The following is a 14,201-nucleotide window of genomic DNA, read 5'->3' as shown; positions in this document are numbered from 1 at the left end:
AACAAAGTTTTACAACCAGCAAACCTAATAACAACCCAATACCAATATCTACAGTAACAGTTGGTAAAAGTATCTTATACACCAAATATAATTATTAAAGTTATATTATAATCTTAATATTATCTTTTGCCAGATGAAACGATAAATTTATACAAAAACCCAACATAACGTACAATACATTTTACATTTTACATTCACTTACTTTGAAATTTGATTTTTTTAAAAAGAAAGTCGTTATCCAACAACAACAACAATCAACCATCACAGGCAACACTATCTCACAAAATGAATTCTAGATTCTACTCACCACGAATAGTTGCAAAACTACTTGTCCTAATAACCATTATATATACCATAATTGTATCATTAAACTTTCTTATATCCAAACCAAGCTTACAACAATACCACAAGTTACTATATAAACAATTTACTCATAAATATAATCAATTATACTACAATTTCCTTGCATCAACCTATGATTTAAACAATGATAAAGAGTTTAATAAACAGTTGGCTACAATACTACAAGATGCTATAGAAGGTGATCAAGGTACTAATGAACTTTGGATGTTGAATAAAGAAGTTACTAATCACTTGCCATTAACTGTACCAATACCTTTATATTTCCGTAATCTGGAACAACCTTCATCCGCACTAGTTCACAAGTTTGATCCTAGATTAACTTTTGGTGCGTATTACCAATACATTGCTAGATCAACGGTACCTTTAACTGCTTCAAAATCTACAGATTCACACTTGGAATTACCTTTCCACTGGTCAGATTGGGTTGACTTATCTGTCGTTGACAAGTATATAATATCTGACACCAGCCACCCAAATACAGATTTATGTTCAACTTTATTTGATATTTCAAACAAGCCAGACCTTATAAAGGGTTCAGAATTACGAAAAGTTGAAGATTATTGTCAATACAATAATATAACAAACGATTCATCCTATCCTCAATTGGGATTCGAAATATTTGATCAACCAGGTCCACAAACTATCCCTAATCGTGAACTCCTTGGTCGTGCTTATTTATTCCAAACAGCACCATCACCTAAAAAGTTGATTTTCTTAACAACTAATGGATCATATCAAATTGATGTATCAAACCCTCTGGAAAATAGTTTCAAAAACTCATTATTATATAATGGTATGATTGATTCACTACCATTGGACACTTTTAATGTGATTGAAGACTACAAATACCTACAAGCTCATAAACGACAAAATTTTCAGTATACCCCTACTACCGAAGCAAGTGATGTTAGTGGATCTTCATCATCTCGTTATGAGTTCTCTATCCCACAATCAGCATTCATCAATGACCCAGAATCAGCCATTAACGAAATGAAACAGAAACAACAACAAGCTCAGTTATCACTGATGGATCAAGATTATCTCAATTCCATCACATTCAGCCACAATTGTCATGATCCACCAAAGTACTTCTACGAAGCCAAGTTACTCAAATCTACTCCAAATGATTGGCAAGGTGAACATTATGATTGGCGATTTTTCCAAGGTATAACATTGGATTTACCAGAAAATGCCATAGTTCTACATCGATTAATTAAAAATTATCTCAATTTTGCTCGTATACATGGTATAACCACTTGGATTGCTCATGGATCCTTACTTGCTTGGTATTGGAATGGAATTGCATTTCCATGGGATGGCGATATTGATGTCCAAGTGCCGGTTAGTGAATTGTATAAATTGGGTCAATTATATAATCAAACTTTGGTTATTGAAAATGCTGTTGATTCAACTGGAGACACATTTGATGGAATGGGGAGATATTTTGTTGATATTGGATCGAGTATCACTCATCGTGTTCGAGGCAATGGAAATAATGCCATTGATGGCCGGTTTATTGATGTTGATACTGGATTGTATATTGATATTACTGGGTTGGCATTGACGGATGCTCCCTCGCCTGATCGATATGATTTGATTATACCACTATTGGATAAGGAAAAACAAGCTATATTGAGAGATGCAAAGAGTACCGATGCCCAAGACGGCGCTATCAAGAAGGATTATGCTGTCATTAATCGTGAGCTTCAATTGTACAATTGTCGTAATAACCATTTCTCATCTTATCAAGAATTATCACCATTAATTACATCAACTTCAGAAAATCAAATTGCTTATATCCCAAAGAATTTTATGATGATTCTTAATGTTGAGTATCAATTACAGTCATTATCACGAAAACAACATCGGAAATTTACATTTTTGAATAATTTACGATTATGGTATCATACTAAACCGATAAAAGTATATTCTCACATGACCAATGTTGATTCAGAAGGATATGATTTTGAATCGTTACGAACTTTGAATTCATTGACAATGCATGATCATTTGAATTTAATTGGCAATGATGTGGCATTGTTGCAGGAGTGGGAGTTGACTAAGAATTATACGAGGTTGCATCAGCGGGAATTGGAGTTGATTTATGATGGGAAAGTTGATGAAGCTGGTGAGTTGATTGAACTGAATGTGGCGCTTGCTGGTGGTGTTGAGAGTAGGCTGAGTGAAGGAGATGGAGAGTATTGTAATTTGGGTAATGCTTTGAGAGCTGATTATTTTATGCATAAATTGTTAACTAATGGAGAAAGATAGACGGACACTGGTGTACCTTTTGTAGTGGCTCATAATACAATAAAACTTAATAAAGAAATTCTATAATAAATAAAAAAGAAAATAAAACATGGAGCTATATACCTCTTCTATAAATAAATCTCACAAGCAAATCAATTTTGACTGACTCTCTTACAACTTGGCACCACCAGTGACTCCAGCTGGAGCTGTAGATTTCCCATTGCTCTTCGCATGTAACTCGCGTGAATTATCAACCACTTGTTTAGGAAAAACACCATAATTTTCCTGAACGGCAGTAGCAATCAATGTGCCATCATTTTCCAAACTATAGAAATTGATAATTGCAACCAGTCGATTGTTTCCCAATGACACAAATTGAGTCTCCATATAGATCCAATTATCATTATCTAAATCAATAGCGCAAGCACCTGTAACATCGTTACTCTTTTCTTTTTTGGAACCTGTTTCTGTCTTCTTTTTCTGTTTGTTATTGTTTGTTGATTTACCGATTTCGAAATTTGAATCATGGAAATATAAAGTATGATCCAAACTCACAGTTTTGAAGTTCGAGAAACCTACAGGCAACCCCAATGCTTTCATCAATGTTGATGCCCAGAATGAATCACTAGCATAAGCTAAAGCCAAATACTTGCGACGAACCAATTCAATAGCAGATGGAGAAGTCCCATTTCTTTGCTCCTTTTCCTTTTCCTTTTCACTTCCATCTACGACAACCCCATTCAAGTCGTCATTCACCTTAATAAACATTCCCAATTCCTGATCTGCGGTGGTATTCAAGTTGAAGTTATCACTATGTTTGAAAAACTCCTTAGGCATAGCTCGAGTAATGTGGTTGCTATAGTATAGTGTCCTCACGTCCAAATCTTGCAAATTGTCACGATACTTGTAAAACATGGGGCCTGGGTTACGTTTAAACACAAGGGGCCAATGTTTAACTTGCTTCTCTCCTTCTTGCCCTTCTCCTTCTCCTTGTGCTACTACTTGGGCCATTTGTTGTTCAAATTGACGTTGTTTCACCACAACGTCATTGTCTCTGGTAAATGACACTTGAAGCGTAACCACCAACACACCACTATGCGATTGGTATCCCAAAACACAACGATTGGCAAAGTTTCGTGAATCACTAACTTTGATCACTTCCCAACGCATGACACTTTCTGATGATCCTGCTTTGACGAAATAGGTATGTAATGAATGTGGTTGAAAGTTTAACCCATCATTAGGAGAAGCAGCAGTAGCAACGTCCTTAGATCTATTGAGAACTGATTGCCATGCTGCATTCAACCCTTGAGAAATCAAATCTCCTCCATATGTACCGCGTGAATCAGAGGCCCACGCTTCAGGAACATACCGACTCTCGTAATACTCGGTAGATGTAGGAGTTGAATTGTTGTTGTTGTTGTTGTTGCTGTTGTTGTGTTGAATAGTTGATGATGAGGATGAAATGAGCTTGACTGAAGCTTTAGTTGCAATACGAGCAATGGGAACTTTCTGTTGTTCGTCGTATACGACCTTTTGTAGAACGTCCATTGGATTCAAGGTGTTTGATGGTCTTTCGAAAAAGGATATGTTAAAAAGAAGATGGGGAAAAAATGGAGAGATTATTATTATTATTTATTTATTTGTTTCTGCGAAGTTTTTCATTCGAGATTAGCCGAGGTTAAAAAACGATTACGAACAGTTTTAATACGATAAGAGAAAATAAGGTTACAAAGATGACGGTTGGCGAAGTTAGTACTAATTAAAGCGGATTATCCCTATAAATGAAGAAAACTGTATCCCTCTTTCTGTTACTAGCTTTCATGAACCCCTTTGCATAACGGAACATATTTACGAAAGATGATTGTATTAATGCAAGACGATTACTTTGGTTATATTGCACTTGAGATCCTTTTTGTTCCGGGGGAGGGGAGGGGCTCTAGGGGCCATACACAGGAACGATTATGTAGAGATCGTATTAAGCGCAAATCTTAAAGGTGTGCACTTGTGATGGAATTATTTTAGTACAAGAGATTAACTCAGTTTGTATTTGTCGAACCATTTTGGGTCATCCTTCAGTTATATATCTTTAGTTTTATTCATTTAATTTTTTTTTGTTTTTTTTTGCAGACAAACTGATGCAAAAAAGAAAAAAGAAGTTCACATCCATTTCAATGGAACGAATCATTTTTTTTTTTATAATTCATAGCTTCTATAGTTAATGTGTTTCCATTTCTCCTAATTTTTATTTAAAGGGACGAGGCACAGCGGTAGCCTATTGTTTTAGAACTGTTTCCTTTTCGTTTTGAGATTCCATTGAAAGCGGCTATACAAAAACACAAAAGAAGCAACAGACTGTTAACGAATTAAGGGGTGAGACATTGACGAAGTATTATACCAGGTTTATTCCTCATGTTAGAAATGTAAAGAATGATGCAAAGGTTGCTAATCGGTATACTTGCTGCAAAGATTGTATAATTCTATTGTGCGCTTCCATGAACCTATATTTAGTTGAACTTTTTTTGGCTTTTGACGTGGCTGTGGCGAAGTTCGATCGATAACCTTTAAGTTAGGAGTTTTGAAACAATATTCTTACACCTTTAACGGGGTTATTGTTCTTTACACTAATTTGTTTTTAGCGGTACTTGAGAAAAAGAAACGATTGAGTGGCTGTACCAAGATGACATCATAGGATAGAAACAATTGTTTAACTTCTCCACAATCTTGATAACACAGCAAAATACAACACAGCTCTGTTTCCTTTTTTTTTTTTGTGTAAAAGATCAACCGTTAGATTCAATTTATGTTTTTTACAGGGGACTGGTTTATGTTGTCGTTATAAGTTTGCTGTATTGTCTTTTGATATGATGTAATTGATTTTATTTTTTTTCTGTCTTTCTCTCTATTTAAAGTTTGTGTAAGTTTGTACCTAAAACAAAAACAATAACAATAATAATAATATTACATTTATTTTATCACTCCCTGAAAAAGGAAAACAATCAAGATGAGCAACTTTCTTTATTGTATGAGATGAGATTTCTGTTCTATCATTTTTTTTTCCCCTTCAATGGTGGCTGTGGGTGTTGCCTGAACAGCCTCCCCCTTTCTATGCTCTTCTCTCATTCTTACATCCTAAGCCAACCAAGCAATCATGTCTGTTTTGAATTGCTGATTTTCTTATTACCGATTTTCGGTTTGATTCCTTAAAAGCGTTTGAGAGATAATTTTTTTTTCTTTTTTTTTCTTTTTTGACTGCCATATAAATTTTAGATTTCGTAAAATTTCTTGGCCGGCATTTGTAAGAAAAAGAGCCCGAATAAAACCAATCTACAACTTTCTTGCTCCCAAAGGCCAAGGGATGGAATACGGTCGAAGCCATACGTCGATGCAAGACTTAAAGCCACTTGTGGCGTTACTTGGTCACAGTTTCCTACTCTTTTTTTTTTTTTCTTAGGTATGAATGCACCAAAGATTCGAAGAAAAGCCAAGAAGAAAAGAAATAACCAAAGCAGAGGAACTGACTTGCGTCATTCAATTTTTTTTTTCTGTTTCTCTCAAGACATCTATGTTGCTAAAGCAATGAAGGTTTACTAGATAAACTAAGTTCTACCATATCAAAAACATTTTTGAGGCAAAAGATCAGAACATATAGTGAAATTTTATCCTCATCTGGTATTTTTTATGTTGGATTGCTGTCACAGATGAATGCATTCAATTTTCAACATCGTTTTCTCTACGACTTCCCTTCCCTTCTTTTCTTTTTTTTTTGTTTTTATTCTTTTTTCTTATGCCTCCGTATGCCACCCTTTTGTTCCTTCTCCATCCTTTCGGTTGATGAATACAGATTGGGGCTGTAATCTGATGAGAGGTTTTTATTTTTGTGGGCTTTGATAATTTTTGTACTACTTACTTGAATCAACCGGAGAACAAACTTGATTATAAAAAAAATGCCGTTTTTTTAAAAAATGTTTTCTTTCTCTCTCCGTCTCTCTTGGAATTTCCTTAACTTTAATATCTTCATATTTCACATAAATATACACACGACTAAAGTGTGCTGTGGGATATAAACATACTATACTATCCTGGATTTATTAGTTTTTCGTAGTGTATGTATATGTATAAATGAGTGCATAGAAGTTCCTTTCATTTCTCAACAATAAATCCAACAATAGAGAATGAAATCTACTTTTTTATCATTTTATGAATTATATTTATATATTTTTTTTTTTTTTTTTTTTCTGTTTCTGTTTCTGTTTCGGATATTAAAATTGCTTTCGGTGATGTCGAAAAAAAAAATAAAAAAAAAGGAAAGTTACTCTTAATCAGGAATTATACTCGTTACTGTAGTACTTTATCCCCCATTATATGAGGATACAGAGTGAGAGCATCACATGATATATTGCAAATGCAGTTTACATAGCCACTGGATTGCTTTTCTTTCCAAAGTGTGGTTCTATTTGTAATCCGCCGTTCTTTTCTTTTTTATTCAACTTTTGTGTAATTTGGATATTTTTTTTTTTTTTTTTACTTTACTCAAACAGTCTGTCTATCTGCCAACCAATATAAATATAACCAATAATTCCTAATATTGTATATACAAATTTTGTATATAAAACTTCCTACTCTTCTCCTCTGTTTACAGAATTTACACCAACTTTCATCCGCTTGTGGTTCTTTTAGCCTAGTATTTTACTCAGTTTCATACGACGTTGCACTATATAAAACCATAAGCCTCCACGTGCAGTTTTCCAGTATGTCGTCATTTACTAGCTTACTTTCGCCAAAGAAATTGCTCAATAAGTCAAAGGGCTCAACAGAAAAGAGTTTTACAACCAACAACTCCAAACAGGAGGAACAACTATTAAACGAGAAAACCATGCGTAACTCATCGGCAGTTGGTGCTGCATCACCTTCTTCCGCACCTTCCGCACAATATAGTGGAAGCATTGTATCGCCTCAATACACTAGCAATGCACCAAAATCTCCCCTGCAGGAAAACCCACGGAGAGTGCCATTACCACAGATTGATACTACAGGCAATAATACACAACACACACATCCATCATCGGCTGCTTTACCCCGTATAAGGTCGCCATTATCACAACTGGCAAATTTCGACAGCTTCAATCTGAATCAATCAAATTATGACTACTCGGCACCTAGAACCAATCCACAACAGAAACCACCAATTTTTGCCTTGCCAAATAGCAGTGACAATAGTAGCTCTAGTGCCGATTCTGTGTCGCAAAACAAATTATTGCCGTCGAAAATAAGTAATACTGCTCATACATCAGATGCTTCTTCTCTGTACAATGATCAATATTCATTAAACTCACCAATTCAGTCACAATCTCCATTTGCTGGTCCAGCTTCGCCAAGAGTACGTCATCTGTCCAAATTATCGGATGCATTTTCAGAAACAACCAATCTGCCTAGGCGCACATTGTCGGAAAAAGCTCGCCAAACTCCTTCGTCATTTGTACGTCAATCGCGAGTTTTCTCCAATGACCTTTCCGACATTGACTCTCATCTGTTGAATTCATTAACTGGTCAATCATTATTGTTGCAGAATAAACAACAAACTGAGAATTTATCACCCGAGTTTCGTCCTGTTGTTAACTTGCTTAATGCTCAAAGATTGAGAACTTATTGCGTAGGCTCATTTCAAATACCAGCTCGTGTTGGGCATGAACAAGCATGGTTTGAAGTGGATGCTAAATTAACTGGCAATGAGTTGACTATTTGGAGACCTCTGGATGACGAATATACTATGGAGGATGGAAATGATGAGTTTAAACCAAAGTATATTAATTTGATTGATTTTAGAGTTGAATTTTTGGGTGATTTGCAACTTCGTATTTCACAAGATTATCGTGAAGACTCTAGTGTTGTGATTAAATTTCATAATGAACTTGATTTTAACAAGTGGATAAGTGCAATTATGTTGTCTAAATTTGAATACACCAAGTTGAATGAAGCATTTACTGCTGTCTTGTTGAGTTCAAAAGGGTCCAAATTACTGGATATTCATGTGTTGCTTACTCATAAAAAGAGATTTATTGAACACGAATGGTGTAATATTCGCTTGCCAGAAATTTCAACCAAATGGATTAAAGTGTTTATGGTTATTTTGCCTAGTGATAAACATCATTTGGGAAGGATTGAAATTTACCCCCTGGATAAAAAGATGCAAAAGAAGCACCTTATTGCTTATATCAGTGACTTGACTAGTTTGTTTAACGTGTATCCAGAGCAGTCCAATATGATTGATTTCAATTCAATCATGAGTGCCTCAGGTCTGATTCATGTCAATAAGCAATATGAATATTTGTTTCCTTATAATCACCACGAAGATCAGCATCTGTCACCCAGAAAACTCATTGCCAAGAACCATGAATCACTTTCACGTTCTGGATCCAACAAGTCTCTTGCATCATTGACTGATAACAATAACAACCACACTGCCACTTCCAACAGTTTGCAAATCCCATCTACACCCAAATTCAATGGTGATTCTCGTTCAAGATCCGATTCATTGAATTCGGCTACTTCATTTTTTGCAAACTCTCCTTCCATGACTGCTACACCATTAACTAGAGATCGTTCAATTTCAAATGCATCCAATTCTGACAAATCTTCCAAAAAGTTCATGTCCAAGAAATCACATACTGAATTTGATTTAAACAGAACCAATTCGAGTTTTTTCAAGAAGCATGCTGATGATTTTGCATTGACTAGTACCATGTATATTATGCCCATACCACATCCTGGTGTTAATGCAGTTGAAACAATGGTGCGTAATTTTATCCCAATTATTGACTCATTCAAGTTGTATGGACGTCCACGCCATTTGGCTAGTGAAAAGAGCAACCCCGATTCAATGTTGTTTGGATTACCTTCATTACCTCATTATCAATATTTGTCTACACGTGATGCACAGGATGCATTTGCTGAATATTTCAGATTGAATATGAATCAATTTGAAATGGAGGATATTTTGCGGAACAAGATTGTTGCTTTGATGCAAGCTGGAGGTCATCATGGTAAAGGATACAGAGGACATGGTGATATTAGTAAATTGTATGAAGGGTTGGATTTGAATTTTGATGAAATGACGTCACCTGTTTTGAGTGGTGTTGATAGTAGTATCAACGGTGGTGAAAAGGGTGAAGGTGAAGACGTATTGCTGTTGAATTTAGAAAATCCAATGAATTTAGAATCACCAAGGGTGACAAGCCCATTGAGTGTTTAAGTTTTTGCTACAGGTTGCTATTGCTAAAAACGCGGTTGGTGTAGGTCACAAATGTGGTCGCTATACCAAACACTTGCAATTTGCTAAAGGTCAGCTTTATTATTTGCTAGGACATTTTTACTTCATTCTCAAAAAAAGAAATAAATACAAAAGGGGGTGGGATGTATTGATTTGCTACTATTCCGTCTATAGGCTGTTTTATAGAAAGAATTTGAAATTTCATTGTTTATGATCATAGTTTACTGTAGAACGGATGATCTCTCTGGATTAGGTTTTGTTTATACTTTTGCAAAAATATAGCAAACACCGAAGATCGGAAAGATAAAAATCAAACCACTTCAGCTCGTATTGACAATTGCATTAGCCAGGTAACGCAAGTGGACCTCCAATGGACTGATTTGGCGGTCGTACCGAACAATCGGATACATATCTTTTTACGTGTATCCATTATCCTTTCTTTCTTTTTGCCTTGGCAGTGGTATTTTTAACTTTGTGGTGGATGCGCTTAGAACAAAAAAAAAATAAAATTTCGCGTCAACATAAAGGTTCGTGATAAACAAATGAATTTGAGTAACGAAGTATAAACAACGAAAGGTGTGTGTGTGTGTTAGTGATGTGGATAGGCGTTTCTTTATTTCTAAGCGCCACAGATATTTTTATTTTTTACTAATGGATTAGTAGTACAGGAAACAAAATTAATAAGCCATTTACAAATGATCGCTATGGAAGTCTCATTGGATTGTATAGGATATAGAAGTCAGATGATTTCTAAGCATTGAAACACGCAACACGTGTTTATTTATTTTATTTTAATTTATTTTTAGACGCGGACGTGTCGGGTGCTCGTACCCCATTAATTGGTGAGAGCAACTTTTTAATCGGGTGTTTTTTGTTGTTTTGTTGTTTGTTTTGGTTTCCTGTTTGTTCAAAGTTGCAAAAAAAATTACTTGTTTAGGGTGATAACAAAACATAATTTAGAGTAGAATTGTATGATCATTTAGCTCTGTTTGCATATTTCCAATTGTTTCTCTTTAATGCTTGATCTATGTGATGTGAGTTGTGTATACAAAGAATAGAAGAGGAGGAGGAGTGTTTACAGTTGTGTTTACAGTTGTGTTTACTGTAGTGTGATCTGATGGGTAGTGCACTTGAATTCAAAAGCAAGTCTAAAATCAAAAACACCACAAAAGTACACCAAAAAAAAAAAAAGAATATAATAATATACCACCATATACACAAGACACACTAAAAGGCTGCCTCTTTTTCCTTTACATCTTTGTATCATCGTTTCATTACATGTTACTTTTGTTGTGTTTACCACACTGGTTTTCTTTGTTTTGCAGATCTCGGAATACCACAAACTTCAAAGTCACAACAACAAACGCCTAAAGACACACGCACACGTCTTGTGAAGAGAGTTTTTTTTTTCTTCTTTTTACAAAAAAAATATATAAATCAGACGAGTCCCGTCACGTCTTGACCCAAAATTTTTTACCAATCTTTCTTCCTTCTCTTTCTTATCAATAGAAAACAACTTTTCATAACTCATCCACTCATCTTCACATCAATGTCAACTGTACCACAAGAAACTCCAACTAGAGGCTTAACCGGAAAAATTTCCGGTCTTGATATGTCAAACACCCAAGGTAAATCACTAACTGATAAATTGGCAGCTGAAGCATTAGCTAAAGACGAAGCTCAAACTATACACGAAACGAAAAACTCATTAAACAAACCAGTGACTCAAGAAGAAACCAAAAAGTACGAAAAGGAACTCGAAGCCATGAATGCCGAGCACGAACAATTCTTGAGTAAACATAGAGTACACAGACATGAATTGAAAGGATTGGAAGCTGAAGAACCACTCTTGAAAGAAAACAAACGTCGTTATGTTATGTTCCCAATTAGATACCATGAAATCTGGCAAATGTACAAGAAGGCTGAAGCTTCATTCTGGACTGCTGAAGAGATTGATTTGGGTAAAGATCTTCATGATTGGAGAGAGAAATTGAATGACAATGAACGTTATTTCATTGGAAGAATCTTGGCTTTCTTTGCTGCATCTGATGGAATTGTTAATGAAAACTTGGTTGAAAATTTCTCTGCTGAAGTTCAAATTCCAGAGGCTAAATCATTTTATGGTTTTCAAATCATGATGGAAAACATTCATTCTGAAACTTATTCCTTGTTGATTGAAACTTATATTAAGGATCCAAAGGAAGCTGATTTCTTATTCAATGCTATTGAAACCATCCCCCAAATTAAAAAGAAGGCTGATTGGGCCATCAGATGGATTCAAGATCAAGATGCATTGTTTGCTGAGAGATTAGTTGCTTTCGCTGCTGTTGAAGGTATCTTTTTCAGTGGTTCATTTGCATCTATTTTCTGGTTGAAAAAGAGAGGTTTGATGCCAGGATTGACCTTCTCAAACGAATTGATTTGTCGTGATGAAGGTTTACATACTGATTTTGCATGTTTATTGTTTGCACATTTACAACATAGACCAGACCCAAAGATTGTTGAAAGAATTATTACTGAAGCTGTTGAAATTGAAAAAGAATTCTTTACTGATGCTTTACCAGTTAGTTTATTGGGTATGAACTGTAAGTTGATGTGCCAATACGTTGAATTTGTTGCTGATAGATTGTTGGTTGCCTTGGGTAACAAAAAAGTTTACAATGTCACCAATCCATTTGATTTTATGGAAAATATTTCTCTTGCTGGTAAGACCAACTTTTTTGAAAAGAGAGTTTCTGATTATCAAAAAGCAGGTGTTATGGCCAAGAGTGAAAACAAAGACGCCAATGCATTTGCATTTGATGAAGATTTCTAAGGAAAGAGAAGTTAAGGTTTATGAGAGGAAAAAGGGATATTCTATGTTTGAGTCTGTTCTTTTTTTTAATGACTGGTTTTTGGTTGATATTTTGATTGATTTTTTTTTTTTTGTAACATTTTCATTTCATGATCTTTGGTTGAAGAAGTCCAAAGGAAAGCACTGCAGTATATCTGCATTCACACGTATAGTTTACTTACGTAGTTATAAATTAATGCTTGATTTTTTGATGGACTGAATGTAAGAGAAAAGCGCAAAAAAAAAAGAAAAAGAAAATATAAAGGTTGAAGAGTGTACCTCATCTCTAAGCCATGGGGAAGGGAAAGAATAAATCAAACGAAGACAGACTGAACAAGAGTAGGACCTCAAATGGACACAAATCGAAACAACATCATATACGAAAGGGAAGACAAGAGGTAGCTTCATCATCATCGAGCCCACTTCCATTATCAAACTCATCCAATGATGATGGCAGTCAACCACAATCCAAGCACAAGTTCCCCACTAAACTAGCCATGTGGGATTTCGATCATTGTGATCCTAAAAGATGCAGCGGGAAAAAACTTGAACGATTGGGTCTTATAAAGAATCTTCGAGTAGGACAAAAATTCCAAGGTATTGTAGTTAGTCCCAATGGGAAATCTACCGTTTGTCCAAATGATAAAGATATTGTTGAAGAGCAAGGAGCAGCAGTTGTTGAATGTTCATGGGCCAGATTGGATGAAGTACCATTTGGCAAGATTGGCGGTAAACATGAACGTCTATTGCCGTATTTAGTTGCTGCTAATCCAGTAAACTATGGGCGTCCTTGGAAATTGAACTGTGTTGAGGCTTTAGCTGCATGTTTTGCCATAGTCGGTCATTTGGACTGGGCTGAGTTATTGCTTGAGAATTTTTCATGGGGGTTGACGTTTTTGAAGATTAATGAGGAGTTGTTGCATGTGTATCAGCAGTGTACTGATTCGGAGTCGGTGTTGAAGGCTCAGGATGAGTGGTTGGATAAGATTGAGAAAGAAGCTAAGGAGAGAAAGGAGCAAGGACAGAAGGAGGATATTTGGATGATGGGGAATGTTAATAGAAGGAAGGGAGAGCTAAGCGAGGATGATGAGGATGAGGAGGACGAAGAAGACGAAGACGAAGAAGAAGAAGAGGCTAGCGATGTGGAGTATGACAACTTGGGAAATGTGATACCAAAGAAAAAGACGGATGCCCTAGGGAATGTAATAGATGACACCGACGAAAGTGAGCATGAATATGACTCCTTGGGTAATGTCATCTTGAGTGAAACTGAGTCTGAGGAGGAAATAGTGTATGACAAATTGGGTAACATCGTCACCAAAAACGATGTCACAAACCAGCTAAACGCTCTCAGTATATAGACCGCGCAATAGAGAAAGTAAATGAAACTTGTTTAGTAAGTTTGTAGGCGACTAGCCGCAAGAATAGGGCAAAAATAAAAAAAAAGTAAATCTCTCTAATTTTTGTGATTTTACACAGTTGTTC

The 14,201-nt window shown here is 35.6% G+C and overlaps 5 protein-coding genes across 5 annotated transcripts; 4 read left to right on the top strand and 1 right to left on the bottom strand. All coding sequences in view use genetic code 12, as the record gives it.

Moving 5' to 3' along the window:
- Positions 1 to 285: 285 nt before the first annotated feature.
- Positions 286 to 2,634, top strand: I9W82_004748 (uncharacterized protein; the record flags this gene model as incomplete). The annotated part of the gene is made up of 1 exon (XM_067693851.1): positions 286 to 2,634. One exon carries the CDS (start codon positions 286 to 288, stop codon positions 2,632 to 2,634), a length of 2,349 nt encoding a protein of 782 aa, XP_067546231.1.
- A 150-nt stretch (positions 2,635 to 2,784) lies between these two features.
- I9W82_004747 (uncharacterized protein) lies at positions 2,785 to 4,164 on the bottom strand (the record flags this gene model as incomplete). The annotated part of the gene is made up of 1 exon (XM_067693850.1): positions 2,785 to 4,164. One exon carries the CDS (start codon positions 4,162 to 4,164, stop codon positions 2,785 to 2,787), a length of 1,380 nt encoding a protein of 459 aa, XP_067546230.1.
- Positions 4,165 to 7,489: 3,325 nt separating this feature from the next.
- I9W82_004746 (uncharacterized protein) lies at positions 7,490 to 9,865 on the top strand (the record flags this gene model as incomplete). Its single annotated transcript, XM_067693849.1, has 1 exon — positions 7,490 to 9,865. The coding sequence occupies one exon, from the start codon at positions 7,490 to 7,492 to the stop codon at positions 9,863 to 9,865; it is 2,376 nt and encodes a 791-aa protein (XP_067546229.1).
- A 1,567-nt stretch (positions 9,866 to 11,432) lies between these two features.
- On the top strand, positions 11,433 to 12,698 carry RNR21 (ribonucleotide-diphosphate reductase subunit; the record flags this gene model as incomplete). Its single annotated transcript, XM_067693848.1, has 1 exon — positions 11,433 to 12,698. One exon carries the CDS (start codon positions 11,433 to 11,435, stop codon positions 12,696 to 12,698), a length of 1,266 nt encoding a protein of 421 aa, XP_067546228.1.
- A 311-nt stretch (positions 12,699 to 13,009) lies between these two features.
- On the top strand, positions 13,010 to 14,077 carry I9W82_004744 (ribosome biogenesis protein TSR3; the record flags this gene model as incomplete). The annotated part of the gene is made up of 1 exon (XM_067693847.1): positions 13,010 to 14,077. One exon carries the CDS (start codon positions 13,010 to 13,012, stop codon positions 14,075 to 14,077), a length of 1,068 nt encoding a protein of 355 aa, XP_067546227.1.
- Positions 14,078 to 14,201: the final 124 nt, after the last annotated feature.

The sequence above is a fragment of the Candida metapsilosis genome (assembly GCF_017655625.1).
Source record: "Candida metapsilosis strain BP57 chromosome Unknown scaffold7, whole genome shotgun sequence".
NCBI lineage: Eukaryota > Fungi > Ascomycota > Pichiomycetes > Serinales > Debaryomycetaceae > Lodderomyces > Lodderomyces metapsilosis.
This window is presented reverse-complemented; position numbering and strand designations above follow the sequence as displayed.